Source organism: Pristiophorus japonicus, chromosome 30 (genome assembly GCF_044704955.1).
Source record: "Pristiophorus japonicus isolate sPriJap1 chromosome 30, sPriJap1.hap1, whole genome shotgun sequence".
NCBI lineage: Eukaryota > Metazoa > Chordata > Chondrichthyes > Pristiophoridae > Pristiophorus > Pristiophorus japonicus.
The window spans coordinates 4,712,304-4,735,820 of record NC_092006.1 but is presented as its reverse complement, the minus strand read 5'-3'; the positions used below and the strand labels follow the sequence as shown (position 1 = coordinate 4,735,820).

At 48.0% G+C, this 23,517-nt stretch overlaps 1 protein-coding gene across 1 annotated transcript; it reads right to left on the bottom strand.

Annotated features, from left to right (window-relative positions):
- Positions 1–11,978: 11,978 nt before the first annotated feature.
- Positions 11,979–22,681, bottom strand: LOC139240243 (uncharacterized). Its single transcript, XM_070868726.1, has 7 exons — positions 22,585–22,681; positions 19,301–19,615; positions 18,883–19,203; positions 14,143–14,244; positions 14,012–14,042; positions 12,698–12,747; positions 11,979–12,454 (listed from the first exon to the last, which is right to left on the bottom strand). The coding sequence occupies exons 1-6, from the start codon at positions 22,640–22,642 to the stop codon at positions 12,744–12,746; spliced, it is 831 nt and encodes a 276-aa protein (XP_070724827.1). The 5' UTR covers positions 22,643–22,681; the 3' UTR covers positions 11,979–12,454; positions 12,698–12,743.
- Positions 22,682–23,517: the final 836 nt, after the last annotated feature.

Genomic DNA, 23,517 nt, shown 5'->3' with positions numbered 1-23,517 from the left:
ACATTGTCTGTCCCTGTTACTCCTCCCAAACTGAAACACTTAACACTTCCCCGCTTTGAACCCCACCGGCCGTGCTGACGGCCATTTCACCAACCCGTCTGTGCTCTCCTGCAGCCTATAATTATCCTCATCCTGATCCACTGCTTTACCAAGTGTTGTATTATCTGTAAACTATCTGTCTGTTTACCATCTATCCGTCCGTCCAAATATAGAAACATAGAAAGTAGGTGCAGGAGCAGGCCATTCGGCCCTTCGAGCCTGCACCACCATTCAATATGATCATGGCTGATCATGCAACTTCAGTACCCCATTCCTGCTTTCTCTCCATACCCCTTGATCCCTTTAGCCGTAAGGTCCACATCTAACTCCCTCTTGAATATATCCAACGAACTGGCCTCAACAACTTTCTGTGGTAGAGAATTCCACAGGTTCACAATTCTCTGAGTGAAGAAGTTTCTCCTCATCTCGGTCCGAAGTGACTTACCCCTTATCCTTAGACTGTGACCCCTGGTTCTGGACTTCCCCAACATTGGGAACATTCTTCCTGCATCTAACCTGTCCAGTCCCGTCACAATTTTATATGTTTCTATGAGATCCCCTCTCATTCTTCTAAATTCCAGTGAATATAAGCCTAGTCGATCCAGTCTTTCTTCATATGTCAGTCCTGCCATCCCAGGAATCAGTCTGGTGAACCTTTGCTGCATTCCCTCAATAGCAAGAATGTCCTTCCTCAGATGAGGAGACCAAAACTCTACACAATATTCCAGGTGAGGCCTCACCAAGGCCCTGTACAACTGCAGTAAGACCTCCCTGCTCCTATACTCAAATCCCCTCGCTATGAAGGCCAACATGCCATTTGCCTTCTTCACCGCCTGCTGTAGCTGCATGCCAACTTTCAATGACTGATGTACCATGACACCCAGGTCTCGTTGCACCTCCTCTATCTATCTATCTATCTATCTATGTATCTATGTATCTATCTGTCGATCGATCTATCTATCGATCTATCTGTCTATCCATAAATATGTCTGTCTATCTGTCTATCTGTCTATCTATTGATTTATCTATCCATCTAACTGTCTGTCTATCCATAAATCTGTCTGTCTATCTATCTATCTATCTATACATCTGTCTATACACCTATCTATCTATACATCTGTCTATCTATCTATCTATCTATACACCTGTCTATACATCTATCTATCTATCTATTTTTCTATACATCTGTTTATCTATCTATCTATCTATACATCTGTCTGTACATCTATCTATCTATTTATCTATACATCTGTCTGTCTATCTATCTATCTATCTATCTATCTATCTATCTATCTATCTATCTATCTATACATCTGTCTATATATCTATCTATCTATCTGTCTGTCTGTCTGTCTGTCCTTTCTGTCTATCTGTCTATACATCTGTCTGTCTGTCTGTCTATCTGTCTATCTATCTGTCTATACATCTATCTATCTATCTATCTATCTATCTCTCTATCTATCTATCTATCTATCTATCTGTCTATACATCTATCTGTCTGTCTGTCTGTCTGTCTATCTGTCTATACATCTGTCTGTCTGTCTGTCTGTCTATACACCTGTCTGTCTGTCTGTCTGTCTGTCTATCTATCTGTCTATACATCTGTCTGTCTGTCTATCTATCTGTCTATATATCTGTCTGTCTATCTGTCTATCTATCTGTCTATACATCTGCCTGTCTATCTATCTGTCTATACATCTGTCTGTCTGTCTGTCTGTCTATCTATCTGTCGATACGTCTGTCTGTCTATCTCTATCTATTGATGTTGGGAAGACTCGGTATTGAGTATCTAACCCTCGTGGACCCTGGAAGATGGTACTGGGTCTCCCTGAACCTCCTGCGAGAAGCAGAGGGCTTGGGTTACGGGATTTTTTTTTAACTAAGTGGCTGTTTTTCCCCCTTGTGTACAGGGCTCCCGCTGCACAGCGACTGTAGTTTATGGGTTTTGGTGACTTGCTCGGTGGTGCTTCTCCTCCTCCTGATGGTGACGGTGATGGCGAGCTGGAGCTGCAGGACCCGGCAGTCAGGTAGCGGCGGTCGGGAGGCGCGGCCAATCTATCCAGTTACTGTGTTATTTTTTTAATTTCAAAATATACTTTATTCGTATAAAAATTTGTACAGTACATTCAAAAGCAGTTCAGTACATTTAGCTGCGGTCAGCAATCCCATACACTACATTTGGGTGCTGACGGCAGTTCCGTTCGATACATTTCTTTGCTTTTCAGTTCAAGTACAATTCGGTACAATACGGGATACCTTGTAGTACATTCAACAAATTACATTACACGTGTCACTATACAGTACACGGAATGGGTGACGGTACATTTACATGTTTCTTTTCAACGTGCATTACGAAACAGACCTTACATTGTACATGGCACTACATAGGTGTTTACAGATCATGGTGCTCCATGTACACAAAAAAGAAGTTACAAGTACAGCCCGAGGGGAGTTTTGTACTGATTCCTGCCCCCGGGTTTACCGTGTCAGAAGGGCTTTAAACTGTGGCCCTTCCCCACCGTGCCTTTGCGGCGACTGCACCGATTTTAAGTGCGTCCCTCAGCACGTAATCCTGGATCGTGCATTGCGCCAGTCTGCAACACGCAGACGTGGACATCTCCTTGCTCTGGAAGAGCAGCAAGTCTCGGCAAGACCAAAGAGCGTCTTTGACCGAGTTGATGGCCCTCCAGCAGCAGGTGATGTCTGTCTCGGTGTGTGTCCCTGGGAACAGCCCGTAGAGCACAGAGTCCTGTGTTACGGAGCTGCCCGGGATGAACCTCGACAGCAACCACTGCATCTCCTTCCAAACCTGCCTTGCGAAGGGGCAATCCTGAAGGAGATGGGTGACAGTCTTGTCCGCCCTGCAGCCGACTCGGGGGCACCGTGCCGTGCTGCTGAGACGCCGGCTGTGCATGAAGGCTCTGACGGGTAAGGCCCTCCTCACCGCCAACCAAGCTACGTCTTGGTGCTTGTGTGAAAGCCCTTGCGATGAGACGTTCTGCCAAACGAGTTCGACAGTCCGCTGTGGTGAAGGTGCTCCTAACAGTGCTGTTAGGGAGGGAATTCCGGGATTGTGACCCAATGACCGATGCCCAAGTCAGGATGGCCAAATCGTGAGGGGTCCAGACAGAGAGGAACTGTTCTCGTTGGGAGAAGGGTGGAGAAGCAGAGGACACAGATTTAAGGCAGAAGAAGCAAAGGCGAAATGAGGAAAAACTATTTTTAAGCAGCGAGTGGTTAGGGTCTGGAACATACTGCCTGAGAGGGTGGTAGAGGCAGACTCAAACGTGGCTTTCAAAAGGGAGTTGGATAATTACCTGAAGGAAACAACATTTGGCTCGGTGCATATCAGCGTGAAATGTGTGTGCATTTAGACTTAGATTGCATTCCCTTTATTTCAGGTAACACGGCCAGCGATGAGAAATTCACGGATTCCAGACCAGGTGCAAGAGATAAGGAGGTGAGAGTAAAAATAATTGTCTTTGCTTGACACCTTGCAGTTACCTGCACTCATCCTTAATCCAACGGTTAAGATTCATAGTTAACGATTCTATAAAACTTTGCATAATGAACTCTGCAGGAAAGCAGTTTATTTTGATAGAACTGCAAAAACAGATTACAAAATATCGGTCATATTTTAAGTTGCCGATTATATATAATTACAAGTTGACAGAATAATCATAGAATCACAGAAGTTTACAGCGCGGAAGGAGGCCATTCGGCCCATCGTGTCTGCGCCGGCCGACCAAGAGCCACCCAGCCTAATCCAACTTTCCCGCTCTCGGTCCGTAGCCCTGTAGGTTACGGCACTTCAAGTGTACATCCAGGTACTTGTTAAATGTGGTGAGGGTTTCTGCCTCTACCACTCTTTCAGGCAGTGAGTTCCGCCCCAGACCCCCACCACCCTCTGGGTGAAGACATTTCCCCTCAAATCCCCTCTAAACCTCCCCCCAATTACTTTCAATCTCTGCCCACTGGTTGTTGACCCCCTCTGCCAAGGGAAACAGGTCCTTCCTATCCACTCTATCCAGGCGCCTCATCATTTTATACACCTCAATCAGGTCCCACCTCAGCCTCCTCTGTTGCAGAGAAAACAACCCCCAGCCTATCCAATCTTTCCTCGTCGCTAAAATTCTCCAGTCCATGCAACATGCTAGTAAATCTCCTCTGTACCTTCTCCAGTGCAACATCCTGGTAAATCTTCTCTGTACCCTCTCCAGTGCAACGTCCTGCTAAATCTCCTCTGCACCCTCTCTAGTGTAACATCCAAGTAAATCTCCTCTGTACCCTCTCCAGTGCAACATCCTGGTAAATCTCCTCTGTACCCTCTCTAGTGCAACATCCTGGTAAATCTCCTCTGTACCCTCTCCAGTGCAACATCCTGGTAAATCTCCTCTGCACCCTCTCTAGTGCAACATCCTGGTAAATTTCCTCTGCACCCTCTCCAGTGCAACATCCTGGTAAATCTCCTCTGCACCCTCTCTAGTGCAACATCCTGGTAAATCTCCTCTGCACCCTCTCCAGTGCAACATCCTGGTAAATCTCCTCTGCACCCTCTCCAGTGCAACATCCTGGTAAATCTCCTCTGCACCCTCTCCAGTGCAAAACCGTGGTAAATCTCCTCTGTACCCTCTCTAGTGCAACATCCTGGTAAATCTCCTCTGCACCCTCTCTAGTGCAACATCCTGGTAAATCTCCTCTGCACCCTCTCTAGTGCAACATCCTGGTAAATCTCCTCTGTACCCTCTCTAGTGCAACATCCTAGTAAATCTCCTCTGCACCCTCTCTAGTGCAACATCCTGGTAAATCTCCTCTGCACCCTCTCCAGTGCAACATCCTGGTAAATCTCTTCTGTACCCTCTCCAGTGCAACATCCTGGTAAATCTCCTCTGCACGCTCTCTAGTGCAACATCCTGGTAAATCTCCTCTGTACCCTCTCTAGTGCAACATCCTGGTAAATCTCCTCTGTACCCTCTCTAGTGCAACATCCTGGTAAATCTCCTCTGTACCCTCTCCAGTGCAATCACATCTTTCCTGTAATGTGGTGACCAGAGCTGCACGCAGTACTCCAGCTGTGGCCTAACTAATAATACAGGGGCTAAAAGCGTTAAATTATTAAGACAGGTTGCACAGACTAAGCTTTTATTCCCTGGAGTATAGAAGATTAAAGGGCGATCTAATCGAGTTGTTTATGATGATTAAAGTGTTCGATAGGGTGGATAGAGAGAGAAACGAGTTCCTTTGGCGGGGTGAGTCCAGACCAAGGGGACGTCACCTTAAAATTCGAGCCAGACCGTTCAGGGGTGATGACAGGAAACACTTCTTCACACAAAGGGGAGCGGAAATCTGGAACTCTCTCCCCCAAAAAGCTGTCGAGGTCGGGGGTCAGTTGGAAATGTCAAGACAGAGGTGGATCGACTCTTGTTGGGTAAGGGGATTAAGGGTTAGGGAACCAAGGTGGGTAGAGTGAGTTAAGATACAGGATCAGCTGTGGATGCAGAGAGGATGTTTCCACTGATGGGGGAGACTAGAACTAGGGGGCACGATCTTAGAATAAGGGGCCGCCCATTTAAAACTGAGATGAGGAGAAATTTCTTCTCTCAGAGGATTGTGAATCTGTGGAATTTGCTGCCTCAGAGAGCTGTGGAAGCCGGGACATTGAATAAATTTAAGACAGAGATAGACAGTTTCTTGAACGATAAGGCGATAAGAGGTTATGGGGAGCGGGCAGGGGAGTGGAGCTGAGTCCATGATCAGATCGGCCATGATCTCATTAAATGGCGGAGCAGGCTCGAGGGGCCGAATGGCCGACTCCTGCTCCTATTTCTTATGTTCTTATCTTATTGAGTGGGGGAACATGCTCGAGGGGCTGAATGGCCTCCTCCTGTCACTCCGTTCCGATGGTGATGATGTGAGCCGCGATAATGGTTTCTGTTTTCTCTCATAGACTCTTTACGCCCAACTGGCATTTAAGGCGGATCCAACAGTCCGACGGGAAAGGAAAGTGAACAGCTCATGGATATGAAGCATGGTGGAAAGTTTCCTCTGAAACCATAGAAACGCTAGAAACTTACAGCGCGGAAGGAGGCCATTACGGCCCATCGTGTCCGGGCCGGCCGACCAAGAGCCACCCAGCTTAATCCCACTTTCCCGCTCTTGGTCCGTAGCCCTGTAGGTTACGGCACTTCAGGTGCACATCCAAATGTGGTGAGGGTTTCTGCCTCTACCGCCCTTTCAGGCAGCGAGCTCCGCCCCAGACCCCCACCACCCTCTGGGTGAACAAAGTTCTCCTGAACTCCCCTCTAAACCTCCCCCCAATTACGTTCAGTCTATCCCCCCTGGTTGTTGACCCCTCTGCCAAGGGAAACAGGTCCGTCCTATCCACTCTATCCTGGCCCCTCAGCATTTTACACACCTCAATTAGCTCTCCCCTCAGCCTCCTCTGTTCCAAAGACAACAACGCCAGCCTATCCAACCTTTCCTCTGAATATAAGAACTCTGTCGATCTGATGCGCATTGATCAATAATTAATCGCAAGAGGAAACTGACCAACGCAGAACCATTGTAACGCCGATTGGAGAACCTTAACGCCGAAACACCACCGGTGCAATTTCAAGCCGCTTTGCAAACGGGGAATTCTGCGGGAGCTTCGAAACATGTCGAAATCCTCTCTTGACCCATCATCCGCTACTCCGAAGACGACACGTCGCCTGCCATTTCCGTTCAGTCCCGGCTTGTCTCTCCTCGCTTGTATTGTTCTTAAATGCATTGTGCTGTCTGTGAGCACGATATTATTCAAGTCGTAGTTAACACGGCTCACTGTCCGATGTTACAAATACAAATAAACAGGTTGTCAAACCCTAGCATTGCGTTTGCGATTCCTGCTCTTTGAACGTTAAAGCCCAGATGCGCTCAGTGTATCTCTAATGCTGATTTACAGCGCACATTTATAGAGCAAATGTGATTTATGTGGGGCTTAGGACCTCTGGGGCAACTCAGACACTGATTCCAGGTTTAAGCTGCATTGATATTAAAGCTGGCGTTTACATGGATCCCAAACATTCTCTGGCTGTGTCCTGGAGGTGAACCTTGTCACATTTACTATTGAAACTGGATTATTTTAAACCCAGCAGCTCCTTTTAAGTGTCAGCTGTGGCTCAGTGGGCAGCACACTTGCCTTTGAGACAAGAGGTTGTGGGTTCAAGTCCCACTCCAGAGACTTGAGCACAAAAATCTAGACTGACACTGCAATGCAGGGCTGAGGGAGCACCGCACTGTCGGAGAGGCAGTACTGAGGGAGCGCCGCACTGTGGGAAGGGCAGTACTGAGGGAGTGCCGCACTGTGGGAGGGGCAGTACTGAGGGAGGGCAGTGCGGAGGGAGCACCACACTGTCGGAGGGGCAGTACTGATGGAGTGTTGGAGGGGCAATACTGAGGGAGTGCCGCACTGTTGGAGGGGCGGTACTGAGGGAGCACCGCACTGTCGGAGGGGCAGTACTGAGGGAGTGCTGCACTGTCGGAGGGGCAGGACTGAGGGAGCGCCGCACTGTTGGAGGGGCGGTACTGAGGGAGCACTGCACTGTCGGAGAGGCAGTACTGCGGGAGCGCCGCACTGTTGGAGGGGCAGTACTGCGGGAGCGCCGCACTGTCGGAGGGGCAGTACTGCGGGAGCGCCGCACTGTCGGAGGGGCAGTACTGCGGGAGCGCTGTAGTGTCGGAGGTGCCGTGTTTCGGATGTGACATTAAACCAAGCTGCTTTCTCATCTGGATATAAAATATCGCACTGTTTCGAAGAAGAGCAGGGGAATTATCTCCGGTAGCCTGGCCAATATTTATCGCTCAATTAACAAAATAAAACAGAATATCTGGGTCATTTTCATATTGCTGTTTGTGGGAGCTTGCTGTGCACAAATTGGCTGCTGCGTTTCCCACATTACAATAGTGCACTCCAAAAGTACTTCATTGGCTTTAAAGCACTTCGAGATGTCCGGTGGTCGTGAAAAGCACTATATAAATGTATGTTCTGTATGTTCATAATAATGCAGTGAAGTGATTTTGTCAGCAATTCGTTATCTATTATAAATATCTGTTCCTTCTTAGAAAATAAGTTTCCATAATGAAGTAGAAGAACAGAGGGATCTGGGGTACAGATACACTAATTACTAAATGTAACGACATAGCTTAACAAGCCCATTAAAACAAGCAAAGAACCAGGATTCATTTGTAGAGGGATAGAATTGAAAAGTCGGGAAATTATGTTAAACTTGTATCGGAACTTGGTTAGACCACACTTGGGGCACTGTGCACAGTTCTGCTCTCCGTATCATAAAAACGATATAGAGGCACTGGATAAGGTGCAAAAAAGATTGACTAAAACGATACCAGAACTAAGAGGTTTTGCCATCAGGAAAGGCTGAACCTGCTGGGGCCCTCGAAAAGAGACGGAGGGTCAACAAGATACAGGTCTTTAAGCTTCTGAAAGGGTTCGATAGGGTAGACGTGGAGTGTTTCCACTTGTGGGAGAGACCAGAACCAGGGGCCATCAATATAAGACAGTCACTAATAAATCCAATGGGGAATTCAGGAGAAACTTCTTTACCCAGAGGAGATATTGAGCCAGAAACAGGGCTGTACCACAGGTAGTTACATTGCGTTATCCACCAGAGTCAGTTTAATCACTCCCCTTCCGATCACTTTGGAATCAGCAGGTACAACCGGATGAGATTCGGGAACAGCAACAATCCTGGCAAAGACCCATTCAAATCCATCGCCCAGAAACTTCCCAAAACATCTTATGAGAGTTTGAATAAATTCCCAGCGACCCAGTGTTCTTGTTAATGTTAATTTATATTGTAGGTTTTTACAAAGAGCCTTTAAGTTCACCAGTACCATGTTGGGCAAAAAGGGTTAACTTATAAGGACAGTGTGCACAGACCCCCCTTGCGTATAAAAGATTAGGGGGTTATCTAATTGAGGTGATTAAGGCGATTTAACTATTTCATAGACTAGATAGAGAGAAACGATTTTGTTTGGTGGAGGCCCATCTACTCTCTCAGTGGACATAAACAATCCCAAGGCATTATTTCGAGTTCTCCCCGGTGTCCTGGGGCCAATATTTATCCCTCAACCAACATAACAAACAGATGATCTGGGTCATTATCACATGGCTGTTTGTGGGAGCTTGCTGTGCGCAAATTGGCTGCCGCGTTTCCCACAATACAACAGTGACTACACTCCAAAGGTACTCTCCATTGGCTGTAAAGCACTTTGAGATGCCTGGTGGTCGTGAAAGGCGCTATATAAATGCAAGTCTTTCTTTTTAAGGAAGTGCAAAGGGGATAGTGAAAGGGGGAGGGGAGGAAAGAGGCAGGGGCGGAGATGAGGGGGTTACCTTAATGTGATAGATTGAGTAGACTGGGTCTTTACTCGTTGGAGTTCAGAAGGATGAGGGGTGATTTTATAGAAACATTTAAAATAATGAAAGGGATAGACAAGATAGAGGCAGAGAGGTTGTTTCCACTGGTCGGGGAGACTAGAACTAGGGGACACAGCCTCAAAATACGGGGGAGCCAATTTAAAACCGAGTTGAGAAGGAATTTCTTCTCCCAGAGGGTTGTGAATCTGTGGAATTCTCTGCCCAAGGAAGCAGTTGAGGCTAGCTCATTGAATGTATTCAAGTCACAGATAGATAGATTTTTAACCAATAAGGGAATTAAGGGTTACGGGGAGCGGGCGGGTAAGTGGAGCTGAGTCCACAGCCAGATCAGCCATGATCTTGTTGACTGGCGGAGCAGGCTTGAGGGGCTAGATGGCCTACTCCTGTTCCTAATTCTTATGTTCTTATATTATGTTCTTATGTTCTTATGAAAGAACAAACGGGAAGGTCTGTGATCGGGGGGAAGGCAGGAGAGATTAGAGAGGCAAAAGGGGACAATGGGCCGAATTGAGATGGTAACGGTATAAGATAGGAAAGTAAAGCTGAGTCTAGATGGGGTGTGAATGTTGAAATCATCACTAGTTGCCATGGGAAAGAGAAAGATAAATATTATCTTGCTCGCCTTCTACCATCCTGGTGCTCGCGTGATCCAATGATAATGGTAAACCATCGCAACCCATTAGTCTACAACAGACCCAGACCTGACTTGAGCAAAGCCCCCAGTTATGGAGAGCTTTGGGGACCACAGGTCCAAAGTCATCCAGTCCTCCCAAGCCATGCTACACTCACTCATCTGTCTCGGACAGTCGTTCTAGCAAGGTTGAGAAAGCAGTTACAAAGGCTGACGGGTATCTGGGGTCCATAAGTTGAGGTGTAGAGTGGAAAAGTGGGGAAGTTATCTGTTTGGCCCCCAACTGGAGCATTGTGTCCAATTCTGGGCACCGCACTGTGGGAAGGATGTGAAGGCCTTGGAGAGGGTGCAGGAAGGATTTACGAGAATGCTTCCAGGAATGAGGGACTTCAGTGACGGGGCGAGACTGGAGAAGCCGGGGTTGTTGTCCGTGGGGCAGAAACGATTGAGAGGAGATTTGATCGAGATGTTCAAAATCATGGGTGGTCTGGACCGAGTAGATCGAGAGAAACTGTTCCCATTGGTGGAAGGGTGGAGAACCAGAGGACACAGATTGAAGGCGATTGGTAGACGAACCAAAGGCGACGTGAGTAAAAACGTTTTTACGCAGCGAGTGGTTGGGATCTGGAAAGCGCTGCCTGAGAGGGTGGTGGAGGCAGACTCAATCGGGGCTTTCAAAAGGGAGTTGGGTAAGTATCTGAAGGAAAGAATTTTGCAGGGCTACGGGGAAAGGACGAGGGGGTGAGTTGGACTTGTTCAGAGTCGGCACAGACTCGATGGACCAAATGGCCTTCCTCTGTGCTGTAACCATTCTATAATTACTACACATACCAAAACACACAAGCCAAAGGTAAAATGGATAAATTCCTTGCATCTCTGCCCTCGTTTCTCTCCTGTTGTTAGTCTGTAAGCAATTAAGCCTATCGCGGCCTCAGACAGTGAATAGCGAGGGGATTTGAGTACAGGGGCAGGGAGGTGTTGCTACATTTGTACAGGGCCTTGGTGAGGCCACACCTGGAGTATTGTGTTCAGTTTTGGTCTCCTAACTTGAGGAAGGACATTCTTGCTATTGAGGGAGTGCAGCGAAGGTTCACCAGACTGATTCCTGGGATGGCGGGACTGACCTATCAAGAAAGACTGGATCAACTGGGCTTGTATTCACTGGGGTTCAGAAGAATGAGAGGGGACCTCATAGAAACGTTTAAAATTCTGATGGGTTCAGACAAGTTAGATGCAGGAAAAATGTTCCCAATGTTGGGGAAGTCCAGAACCAGGGGACACAGTCTAAGGATAAGGGGTAAGCCATTTAGGACCGAGATGAGGAGAAACTTCTTCACCCAGAGAGTGGTGAACCTTTGGAATTCTCTACCACAGAAAGTTGTTGAGGCCAATTCACTAAATATATTCAAAAAGGAGTTAGATGTAGTCCTTACTACTAGGGGGATCAAGGGGTATGGCGAGAAAGCAGGAATAGGGTACTGAAGTTGCATGTTCAGCCATGAACTCATTGAATGGCGGTGCAGGCTACAAGGGCCGAATGGCCTACTCCTGCACCTATTTTCTATGTTTCTATGAATATCGCCACTAACACTCTTTCAATTCAGGACTGATATTGGCAGCTCAGAGCCAGCGAAGTTTTATCCAGATGACATTTAATTGTAAGTGAAGCATTGAACAATAGGAACCTCCTGTGCATCATTACAGTCAAAGGATCATTTATTTTATTTATATTCAAGCATTTGCGACAAAAAAAACCCCAATCTTGTTACTGACCGGAATTACAGGGTCAGCAGAAAAAGATTCAGAGAATCAGGAAACTGAGAAGACCCTGGTCTAAATGGTGGTCTCACTAATACAGTGGGACATCTTTACAATACTCAAAGCACGGGTCTTTTACATTCAACAGAAAGAGTGTTTGCAAACCCTTCCAAACACAGGGAGGTAGGCTAGACTATCGCCCAAAAAATGAACGATGTTCCAGCGATGGTCGATGTGTCAGCCTTACTGATCGCTGGAACATCGCCCATTTTTTGTATCGCGATTTTCCACTCGCCGATAGGTCAGCGAAGTGAAATGGGCGATAGCAGGGCATTTTGGGTGATATATGGGCACTAGGCCAGCGATGTGAAGTGCAAAGCCCAGCCCCCGGATGTTTGATTGGAGTCTCTGTGGCTTCAGTCTTATCTCCGCCGGGCTGGGCATTCTTCTTTGCGAGTTCCGTCTCCTCCCTCGTCCACCGGCTAGAAACCCCTCCGGGGTTCTCATCAGCGACCCGCCTTCTTTCTTGATGACTTTTCCGCGGCTTTGAATTGCAGAGAGGCGTAGAAAGTCTGGTCTTGCGGGGCGCCCTGAGACAGGAACACACGTTAAATATCGACAAGTTCCAAGTTATTCGAAAGGCAGCTCAAACTATCCCGTCCCGCAATCGCGTTTCAAGGAATCGTAGCATGATACAGCACAGGCATAGGCCATTCGGCCCATCGTGCCCGTGCCAGCTCTTTGAAAGAGACAAGCCAATTATTTGCATGCGATACCCAGAAAATCGGCAAGTTCCTGTATATTATTGCAACAGGGTCAATGAATTTACTTACATGTCTTGTACCCTGATGTGTCTGCCTTGCCTCCATTTGATGGGTGTCAACTGTGTATAAATAGTTAAGAATTTGAATTTAATTATTGTCAAGTCCGGCTCATTTATAATAAATTATAGAGGCACTGAGCGCCAATAGTCCATCATTAAGCCTATGACCCCCAATAAACCAATGGTCCATTAATACACCAATGTTCCCCCAATACACCAATGGTGCAATACACCAATGGTCCAATAAACCAATGGTGCAATAAACCAATGGTTCAATACACCAATGGTCCAATACACCAATAGATGGGCACGGACGATCTGCCCCCGGTGTCTGCTGTCCACCCGATACATTATTTAACAATCTGATACATTATTAATTGGCATGACTAAGCAGTAATTAGCCTTTCTGGATGTCCGGCAGACAGGAGAATATTTTGAAGGCGGGCAATGACCCAATTGAATTTTGAAATATCCTGCATTTGACGTTCTATTTGCGCCAACATTTCAATCCAACTCATCCAAGTGTGGTTCACCTCCTCCTGCTCTGTTCACTGTCCCTCTGGAGCTGAAACCGTGTGGGAACAGAAACAGGAGACAAACATTACTTCTTGTGATGCTCAGCGGGTCAGGCAGCATTTGTGGAGAGAAACTGAGTTAACCTTTCAGGTCTGTTACCCTTCGAGAGAACGTTAGAGATAAAACAGAAATGAAACAAAGACAGACTGGCGTTTCTGTAGCGACCACTGGGCTCCCAAAGCACTTTACAGCCAATGGCATACTTTTTTGAAGTGTAGTCATTGTTTTAATGTAGGAAAAATGTTTCCAGCAAGTACAGAGAAAGTGGAGCTTAAACCCGGTTACATCTCTAACTTGTTCCGTCGCTGTCTCTGTCTCTCTCTCTCGCTCTCAATCTCTGCCTCTCTCTCTCTCTCTGTCGCTGTCTCTCTCTCTCTCTGTGTCGCTGTCTCTGCCTGTCCCTGTCTCTCTCTGTCTGTCTCTCTATCTCTCTGCCTCTCTCTCTGTGTCGCTGTCTCTGTCTGTCTGACTCTGTCTGTCTCTCTCTCTCTGTCTGTAACTCTGTATCTGTCACATTGCTCGCATCCGCAGTATTTTACTTTTCTACCTCCTGTGAATCCGTGGCCACGTGCCGTAAATACCGAGAACAGAGTTGTGGAATGGTCTTGGAACCATACTCAAAAAGAACGTGGAAAACACAAATAATATCTGGCACTGGAATCAGAGTTGGGGTTAAACTGGTTCTGACGCGGTGTTAAACCCAGCGAGACTCTCATTGATCAACTTTGCAAATAGTTCAATTACTCACCTTTCCTGGCGGGGCCTCTTGTCTCGTCCTTCTGAAACAGTTCACTGTAAATTAGTATCGAAAGATACGAGAAGGGACTCACGTTGAACAAGCATTTATAAAAGATATATTTGACGGATATAAACACTCACCTCGTCTGCCGCAGTTATGATGACACAGAATAATAAGGATCAGTACTAGAACCAAGATCGCCGAGACACGAATTGCAAACGGAAGGATCGGTGTACACCAGTCTGCAAAGACAGGACACTTAGAAAATGTTGCTGGGTCAAGCCACTCTTTCTGCGACTCACTTGTGAGAAACGCGACCCAGTTACAATTTAGGCGCATCCAACGCGGGCTGTGAAACCACAAACCAGCCAACGCGACCAATATTGGACGAGTGAATGCTCGCCAATGGAATAAGTTGCACTATTACACAGGATTATATAGAAACATAGAAAATAGGTGCAGGAGCAGGTCATTCAGCCCTTCGAGCCTGCACCACCATTCAATAAGATCATGGCTGATCATTCCCTCAGTACCCCTTTCCTGCTTTCTCTCCATACTCCTTGATCCCTTTAGCCATGAGGGCCACATCTAACTCCCTTTTGAACATATCTAACGAACTGGCCTCAACAACTCTTTGTGGTAGAGAATTCCACAGGTTCACTATTCTCTGAGTGAAGAAGTTTCTCCTCATCTCGGTCCTAAATGGCTTACCCCTTATCCTTAGACTGTAACCCCTGGTTCTGGACTTCCCTCAACATCGGGAACATTCTTCCTGCATCTAACCTGTCCAGTCCCGTCAGAATTTGATATGTTTCTATGAGATCCCCTCTCATTCTTCTAAATTCCAGGGAATATAAGCCCAGTCGATCCAGTCTCTCCTCATATGTCAGTCCTGCCGTCCCGGGAATCATACTGATGAACCTTCGCTGCACTCCCTCAATAGCAAGCACGGAATAAGTTGCACTATTACACAGGATTACATCGGATCTAAGAACATAAGAACATAAGAACATAAGAATTAGGAACAGGAGTAGGCCATCTAGCCCCTCGAGCCTGTTCCGCCATTCAACAAGATCATGGCTGATCTGGCCGTGGACTCAGCTCCACTTACCCGCCCGCTCCCCGTAACCCTTAATTCCCTTATTGGTTAAAAATCTATCTATCTGTGACTTGAAACCACAAACCAACCAACGCGACCAATATTGGACGAGTGAATGCTCGCCAATGGAATAAGTTGCACTATTACACAGGATTATATAGAAACATAGAAAATAGGTGCAGGAGCAGACCATTCTCACTCAACTGTTGTCTTCATATACGTCTGGCATAACTTCCTTCCTTCTGTAGTCTATTAATAAACCCAAGGATTCTGTATGTATACATTCAATGAACTAGCCTCAACTGCTTCCTTGGGCAGAGAATTCCACAGATTCACAACCCTCTGGGAGAAGAAATTCCTTCTCAACTCGGTTTTAAATTGGCTCCCCCGTATTTTGAGGCTGTGCCCCCTAGTTCTAGTCTCCCCGACCAGTGGAAACAACCTCTCTGCCTCTATCTTGTCTTTCCCTTTCATTATTTTAAATGTTTCTATAAGATCACCCCTCATCCTTCTGAACTCCAACGAGTAAAGACCCAGTCTACTCAATATGGAACAGAAACAGGCCATTGGGCCCAACCAGTCCGTGCCGATGTTTATGCCCCACTCGAGCCTCCTGCCGTCTTTCCTCATCTAAATCTATCAGCATATCCCTCTATTCCCTTCTCCCTCATGTGTTTATCCAGCCTCCCCTTAAATACATCGATACTATTAGCCTCAACCCCTCCCTGTGGCAGCGAGTTCCACATTCTCACCGCTCTCTGGGTAAAGAAGTTTCTCCTGAGGAGAACAATTCCAGTTTCTCAAGTCTCTCCACCTCACTGAAGTCCCTCAACTATTTTGCGTAAAACTTTCAAATCAAGTGCCCTCTTTTTTAAGGACGCAATCAACAGGTCTGCAACTATTTTAGTTGAAACCGTCAATCGAAAATCAAATGCCCCCTTATTAGAGGGGGCACTAAAATCGACAAGAAAACAAATTCGGTTTTGGCCATCAACTGAATTCAAATGAAAATTTGTCTGCCGGGGGCGGGGGGGTGATGATGCACTCCAGTCCCTCCGGTGCCCACCTCTCGCGGAAGGCCGTGAGCGTACCAGTGCAGGACCATTCCCGTAAATCTCCTCCACGCCCTCTCCACGGCCTTGACATCGTTCCTAGAGCGCAGTGCCCAGAATTGGACACAGTACTCCAGCGGTGACCCAACTGTTGTCTTTATATACGTCTGGCATAACTTCCTTGCTTCTGTAGTCTATTAATAAACCCAAGGATTCTGTATGTATTATTAACAACCATTTCAATTTGTTCTGTCACCTTCAAAGATTTATGTACATCCACCCTTATTTTTTATGAGCTGTAAACATAGAAACATAGAAAATAGGTGCAGGAGTAGGCCATTCAGCCCTTCGAGCCTGCACCACCATTCAATATGATCATGGCTGATCACGCAACTTCAGTACCCCATTCCTGCTTTCTCTGCATAACCCTTGATCCCTTTAGCCGTAAGGGCCACATCTAACGCCCTTTTGAATATATCCAACGAACTGGCCTCAACAACTTCCTGTGGTAGAGAATTCCACAGGTTCACCACTCTCTGGGTGAAGAAGTTTCTCCTCATCTTGGTCCTAAATGGCTTACCCCTTATCCTTAAACTGGAGCGATAACCCGATTTCGCTGAAGCGTCACAACCCGAGGGTAATATGTCTGATTTGCAGATATCCACAAGTCAAAATTAAAATTAAAATAGATTTTAATCTTAAAATTATTCCAAGACGCGCTGCCGGGCAGTAGAAGCAGATTCATTAATAACTTTCAAAAGGGAATTTGATAAATACTTGGAGAGTGACACTTTGCAGGACTGTGGGGAATAGGTTGGGGGAATGGGGCTAATTGGACAATGGTTGGGGTGGAGTGTAGAATGTTTCGGTGTAAGGGGTGTCGCAGTTGTGTGGGGCGGACTGGTTGGGCTGGGTGCTCTTTGCCTTTCCGTCATTGTTCATCGTTCGTAGGTTTATATGTAACCTTCAGGGCTGCTGACCGAGGGCCGTGTGGCTCTTTGTCGGCCGGTGTGGATACGATGGGCTGAAATGGCCTCCTTCTGCGCTGTAAATTTCTATGTTTCTATGTTGTAAACTCCTAGCTTGGAAGAATGAGAGGTGATCTCATTGAAACATACAACATTCTGACAGGGCTTGACAGGGTAGATGCAGGGAGGGGAGTCTAGAACCAGGGGTCACACAGTCTCAGGATAAGGGGTCGGCCATTTAGGACTGAGATGAGGAGGAATTCCTTCACTCAGAGGGTGGTGAATCTTTGGAATTCTCTGCCCCAGAGGGCTATGGAGGCTCAGTCGTTGAGACAGGGAGCAATAGATTTTTGGACTCGAGGGGAACCAAGTGGGGACAGTGCAGGATTGTGGAGTTGAGGTCGAAGATCAGCCGTGATCTTATTGAATGATGGAGCAGGCTCGAGGGGCCGAATGGCCGACTCCTGTGCTGTATTCGATAATTCTAAGATGACACGCCGAAATCGAAGGGCAGTCAAGAGCAGAGAAAATATTTAAAAGGCCTGGTTTGGAGGGTGACCATAGCTTATTTCAACATATTTTTTAACAGACAGACTGCATTGTTTCTCCCGATATAGAATATACATGAGAACATAAGAAATAGGAGCAGGAGTCGGCCATTCGGCCCCTCGAGCCTGCTCCACCATTTAATACGATCATGGCTGATCCGATCATGGACTCAGCTCCACTTCCCTGCCCGCCCCCTTAGTCCCTTATCGGCTAAGAAACTGTCTCTCTCTGTCTTAAATTTATTCAATGATCCCCACTGATGGGGGAGACTAGAACTAGGGGGCATAATCTTAGAATGAGGGGCCATCCATTTAAAACTGAGATGAGGAGAAATTTCTTCTCTCAGAGGGTTGTAAATCTGTGGAATTCGCTGCCTCAGAGAGCCGGGACATTGAATATATTTAAGACGGAGATAGACAGTTTCTTAATCGATAAGGGATTAAGGGGGCGGGCAGGGAAGTGGACCTGAGTCCATGATCGGATCAGCCATGATCGTATTAAATGGCGGAGCAGGCTCGAGGGACCGAATGGCCGACTCCTGCTCCTATTTCTTATGTTATTATGTTCTTCCACAGCTCTCCGAGGCAGTGAATTCCACAGATTTATAACCTTCTGAGAGCAGAAATTCCTCCTCATCTCTGTCTTAAATGGGTGACCCCTGATTCTGTGCTGTGTAAGTCTATAATTCGAAGGTGACAGGCAGAAATTGAAGGGCAGTCGAGAGCAGAGAAATTATTTACAAGACCTGTGACGGGTGGGCTTATTTCAAGGTATTTCCCAATAGGCTGGCTGCACTGTTTCTCCTGATAGATATCTCTCTGTGTTTGACCCGCGGAGTTGCTTTAATAGGGGCGAGAGAACCAGTCCAACTGATGTTACACGTTCGCAACCGAGCTCCCCGTCACAGTCTAAGGATAAGGGGTAAGCCATTTAGGACCGAGATGAGGAGAAACTTCTTCACTCAGAGAATTGTGAACCTGTGGAATTCTCTACCACAGAAAGTTGTTGAGGCCAGTTCGTTGGATATATTCAAAAGGGAGTTAGATGTGGCCCTTACGGATAAAGGGATCAAGGGGTATGGAGAGAAAGCAGGAAAGGGGTACTGAAGTTGCATGATCAGCCATGATCATATTGAATGGTGGTGCAGGCTCGAAGGGCTGAATGGCCGGCTCCTGCCCCTATTTTCTATGTTTCGATGTTGCTATGACTCACCTGTTGCCGCTTCGGGACGGGACACGCTCTTGCTCCAAGACTTGCCCGGCGACCCCAGCTCGACGATACAAGTGCAGATCCCTCTGTTGCTCCAGATCTCCGCCCCGACCATCACGTGGCTTCTGATGCTGTAGGTCCCGTCGGGGTCCAGGGTGCCGACCTCGCTCCGTCCCGCGACGAACTGTCCCGACACGTTCCAGTAAATGGCAATTTGCCTGGAGGACACGCCGGTCACCAGACACACCAAGGGGATGGTTTCCCTCAGAGGTGGCTCGCCTGGAGTCACAAACACCAGCACATCGGTCTTAGGCGTGGAACTGTCTGGGTGGGGATGGAGATGGAAGAAACAGTTAAATTCTGGCTAATGCAATTTTAATCGCATGTGCATGGGATGAATTCAATCGGGCTTTGTTCTTACCTCCAACCAGCAGCAAGGAACCGTTCCTAAGGGGAGCATAGCCATGGCTATCAGCACAGTAGTAGGACGCGGCGTCAGAAGTGTTCACTTTCAGGATTTGCAGGACCAGGATATATTTGTTGCGCCCTCTCTTCGAAGTAAACTTGCAGATGGTTCCACGGCAGGCTGGTATATGCACCAACTTGGGCGCTTCCCCCACGAGTTGCTTGAACCAGAAGTAGCTGTCCACGATTTCCACTTCGTAATCCAGGTGGCATTCCAGTTCCACCGTCTCCCCGGCTGCCGCCGTCACAGTGAAGGGTTCAGATCCTGCGACTGGACAGAGGGGGGGGGCGGTCCCATTAGAGACGGTTTGTCCGCTCCAACCCCCGCGCCTTCAACGCCAGTTCATCCCACACTTCTGCAGCCCCGACCTGTGTCCCAACTCGCAGCCAGTCCCGCTCACCCATCGCCCCCTGTGCTCGCTGACCCACACTGGCTCCTGGTTAAACAACGCCCCGATTTCAAAATTCACATCCTGTGTTTAAATCCCCCCCATGGCCGCGCCCCCTCCCGAGCTCTGTCACCTCCTCCAGTTCTACACCCCTCCCTATCTCTGTCACCTCGTCCAGCCCCTACACCCCTCCCTATCTCTGTAACCTCCTCCAGCCCCTACACCCCTTCCTATCTCTGTAACCTCCAGCCCCTACACCCCTCCCTATCTCTGTAATCTCTTCCAGCTCCTACACCCCTCCCTATCTCTGTAACCCCCTCCAGCCCCTAAACCCCTCCCTATTTCTGTAATCCCCTCCAGCCCCTACACACCTTCCTATCTCTGTAACCTCCTCCAGCCCCTACACACCTTCCCTATCTCTGTAACCTCCTGCCCCTACACCCCTCCCTATCTCTGTAATCTCCTCCAGCCCCTACACCCCTCCCTATCTCTGTAACCTCCTCCAGCCCCTAATCCACTCCCTATTTCTGTAATCCCCTCCAGCCCCTACACCCCTTCCTATCTCTGTAACCCCCTCCAGCCCCTACACCCCTCCCTATCTCTGTAACCTCCTCCAGCCCCTACACCCCTCCCAATCTCTGTAACCTCCTCCAGCCCCTACACCCCTCCCAATCTCTTAACCTCCTCTAACCCATACACCCCTCCCTATCTCTGTAACCCCCTCCAGCCCCTAAACCGCTCCCTATCTCTGTAATCCCTTCCAGCCCCTCCACCCCTTCCTATCTCTGTAAATCACTCCAGCCCCTACACCCCTCCCAATCTCTGTAACCTCCTCCAGCCCCTACACCCCTCCCAATCTCTGTAACCTCCTTCAGCCCCTACACCCCTCCCTATCTCTGTAACCTCCTCCAGCTCCTACACCCCTCCCTATCTCTGTAACCTCCACCAGCCCCTAAACCGTTCCCTATCTCTGTAACCCCCTCCAGCCACTATTTCCCTCCCAATCTCTGTAACCTCCTCCAGCCCCTACACCCCTCCCTATCTCTGTAACCTCCTCCAGCTCCTACACCCCTCCCTATCTCTGTAACCTCCACCAGCCCCTAAACCGTTCCCTATCTCTGTAACCCCCTCCAGCCACTATTTCCCTCCCTATCTCTGTAACCCCCCTCCAGCCCCTACACTCCTCCCGATCTCTGTAACCCTCTCCAGCCCCTACACTCCTCCCTATCTCTTAACCTCCTCTAACCCATACACCCCTCCCTAACTCTGTAACCTTCTTCAGCCCCCACGACCCTCCGAGATCTCTGCACTCCTCCAATTCTGCCCTCTTGCCCATCCCCTGATTTCCATCGCTCCACCATCGGTGGCCGTGCCTTCAGCTGCCTGGGCCCCAAGTTCTGGAACTCCCTCCCTAAACCTCTCCGCCTCGCTCTCCTTCTTTAAGACGCTCCTTCAAACCGATCTCTTTGACCCAGCTTTTGGTCACCTGTCCCTAATATCTCCTCATGTGGCTCGGGGTCAAATTTTTAAAAATAATTCTCCTGTGAAGCGTTTTACTAAAAAGAAAGAAAGACTTGGATTTATATAGCGCCTTTCACGACCACCGGCCGTCTCAAAACGCTTTACGGCCAATGAAGCCCTTTTTTTGGAGTGTGCTCACTGTTGTAATGTGGGAAACGCGGCAGCCAATTTGCGCACAGCAAGCTCCCACACACAGCAATTTGATAATGACCCAAATCATCTGTTTTAGCGATGTTGGTTGAGGGATAAATATTGGCCCCAGGACACTACATTAAAGGCGCTATATAAATACAATTTCTTCATGTTGATTTTTGAGAGATGGAGAGAGGCCACTTTCAAACCCATCGCCTGTAACTTAAGACCAGCGGCATTATTGCCTTTAGTTATGGCAGATTGGACCCATTCTCTACTTTGCCTTTGCTTAGCCTTGTAGAAGGACCTGAAAGTAAACCAACATTATCAACAACAAAATATCTTTTATAAAGCGCCTTCAACGTAATTGAATGTCCCAAGACGCTTCACGGAAATTTGACATCGAGTCACAAAATGAGATATTAGGTAATGATCAAAAGCTGGGACAAAGAAGTCGGTTTTAAGGAGCGTCTTAAAGGAGGAGAGAGAGGCGGAGAGGTTTAGGGAGGGAGTTTCAGAGCTTGGGGCCCAGGCAGCTGAAGGCACGGCCACCGATGGTTGAGTCATTACAATTGGGGTTGTTCAAGAGAATTGGGGAGCGCAGAGATCTTGGGGGGTTTGGAGGGCTGGAGGAGGTTACAGAGATAGGGAGGGTTGCAGGGGCTGGAGGGGGTTACAGAGATAGGGAGGGTTGCAGGGGTTGGAGGGGGTTACAGAGATAGGGAGGGGTGTAGGTGCTAGAGGAGGTGACAGAGATAGGGAGGGTTGTAGGGGCTGGAGGGGGCTACAAAGATAGGGACGGGTGTAGGGGCTGGAGGGGGTTACAGAGATAGGGAGAGGTGTAGGGGCTGGAGGGCGTTACAAAGATAGGGAGGGTTGTAGGGGCTGGAGGGCGTTACAGAGATAGGGAGGGTTGTAGGGGCTGGAGGGGGTTACAGAGATAGGGAGGGGTGTAGGGACTGGAGGGGGTTACAGAGATAGGGAGGGTTGGAGGGGCTGGAGGGGGTTACAGTGATAGGGAGGGTTGCAGGGCTGAAGGAGGTTACAGAGATAGGGAGGGTTGCAGGACTGAAGGAGGTTACAGAGATAGGGAGAGGGGGCGAAAATATCGGGGCAAAAGCTGGGTCACATTTTCAACTCCGCAAACACAGTCCCCTTGTTTCCCGTTTTTGGCTAGTCCCAAGCACGGGTCACTCACCGTAATTCCAACACACGTGGTGGAGTGTGAGGATCAGGGGAAACGCTTCCAGCAACATCCTGGGGCCGGGGGCACACTCAGCTATTCCCGTGCTCGCTCAGAACATTCTACAGTCGGAGAGGGCGACAAATGTTCCGTGCACACACACACACACACACACACACACACACACACAGTCGGTTGCAGCCCCTTCAGATGCAGTGGAAACTATTACGACCTAAGCCTTTTGGGTGCCGTGCCCTGAGCAATCCCATCCTTCATGCACTTGAGATGTGGCCAGCGTCTGTGCGTCACAGTGGCCAGGCTAGTGCGAGTTGCAGAGTGGACGCGAAGAGCTTTGCTGCATTGTCGTTCGGAGAGCATGGCGGAAAGATTACGGTATGGGTGTGCACATTTTACACTGTTCTGACTATTAATTTTGGCAGTTAAAAGTTTAGAATTGTGTTTGATTCGTTCACAGGATCTGGGCGTCGCTGGCCAGGCCGGCATTTATTGCCTATCCCCAATCGCCCCTTGAGAAGGTGGTGGTGAGCCGCCTTCTTGAACCGCTGCAGTCCGTGTTTTTGTTTTCCAAAAATATACTTTATTCATATAAAATGTTCACAATACATTGGAAAATAGTTCAGCAACTTGTGACCAGCAATTCCATGCAATTCGTTTGGATGCTGACAGCAGTTCCGTACAATGCACTCGAGTGCATTTCATTTCAAGGTACGGTTTAGTACAATCCGTAAATCATGTTACATGTAGCGCTGTGCAGTTGAAAGCAGTGCACGGAACGGGGTGAGAATACATTTACATTTCTTTACAAGTTACTAAACAGTGCAGAGACTTGCATTGTACATGGCACAAACACAGGTGTTTGTCAGTACATGGTGCTCTATGTATACAAGCAGATTAACAAGTACAGCCCGAGACTGTCACCCAACTCCT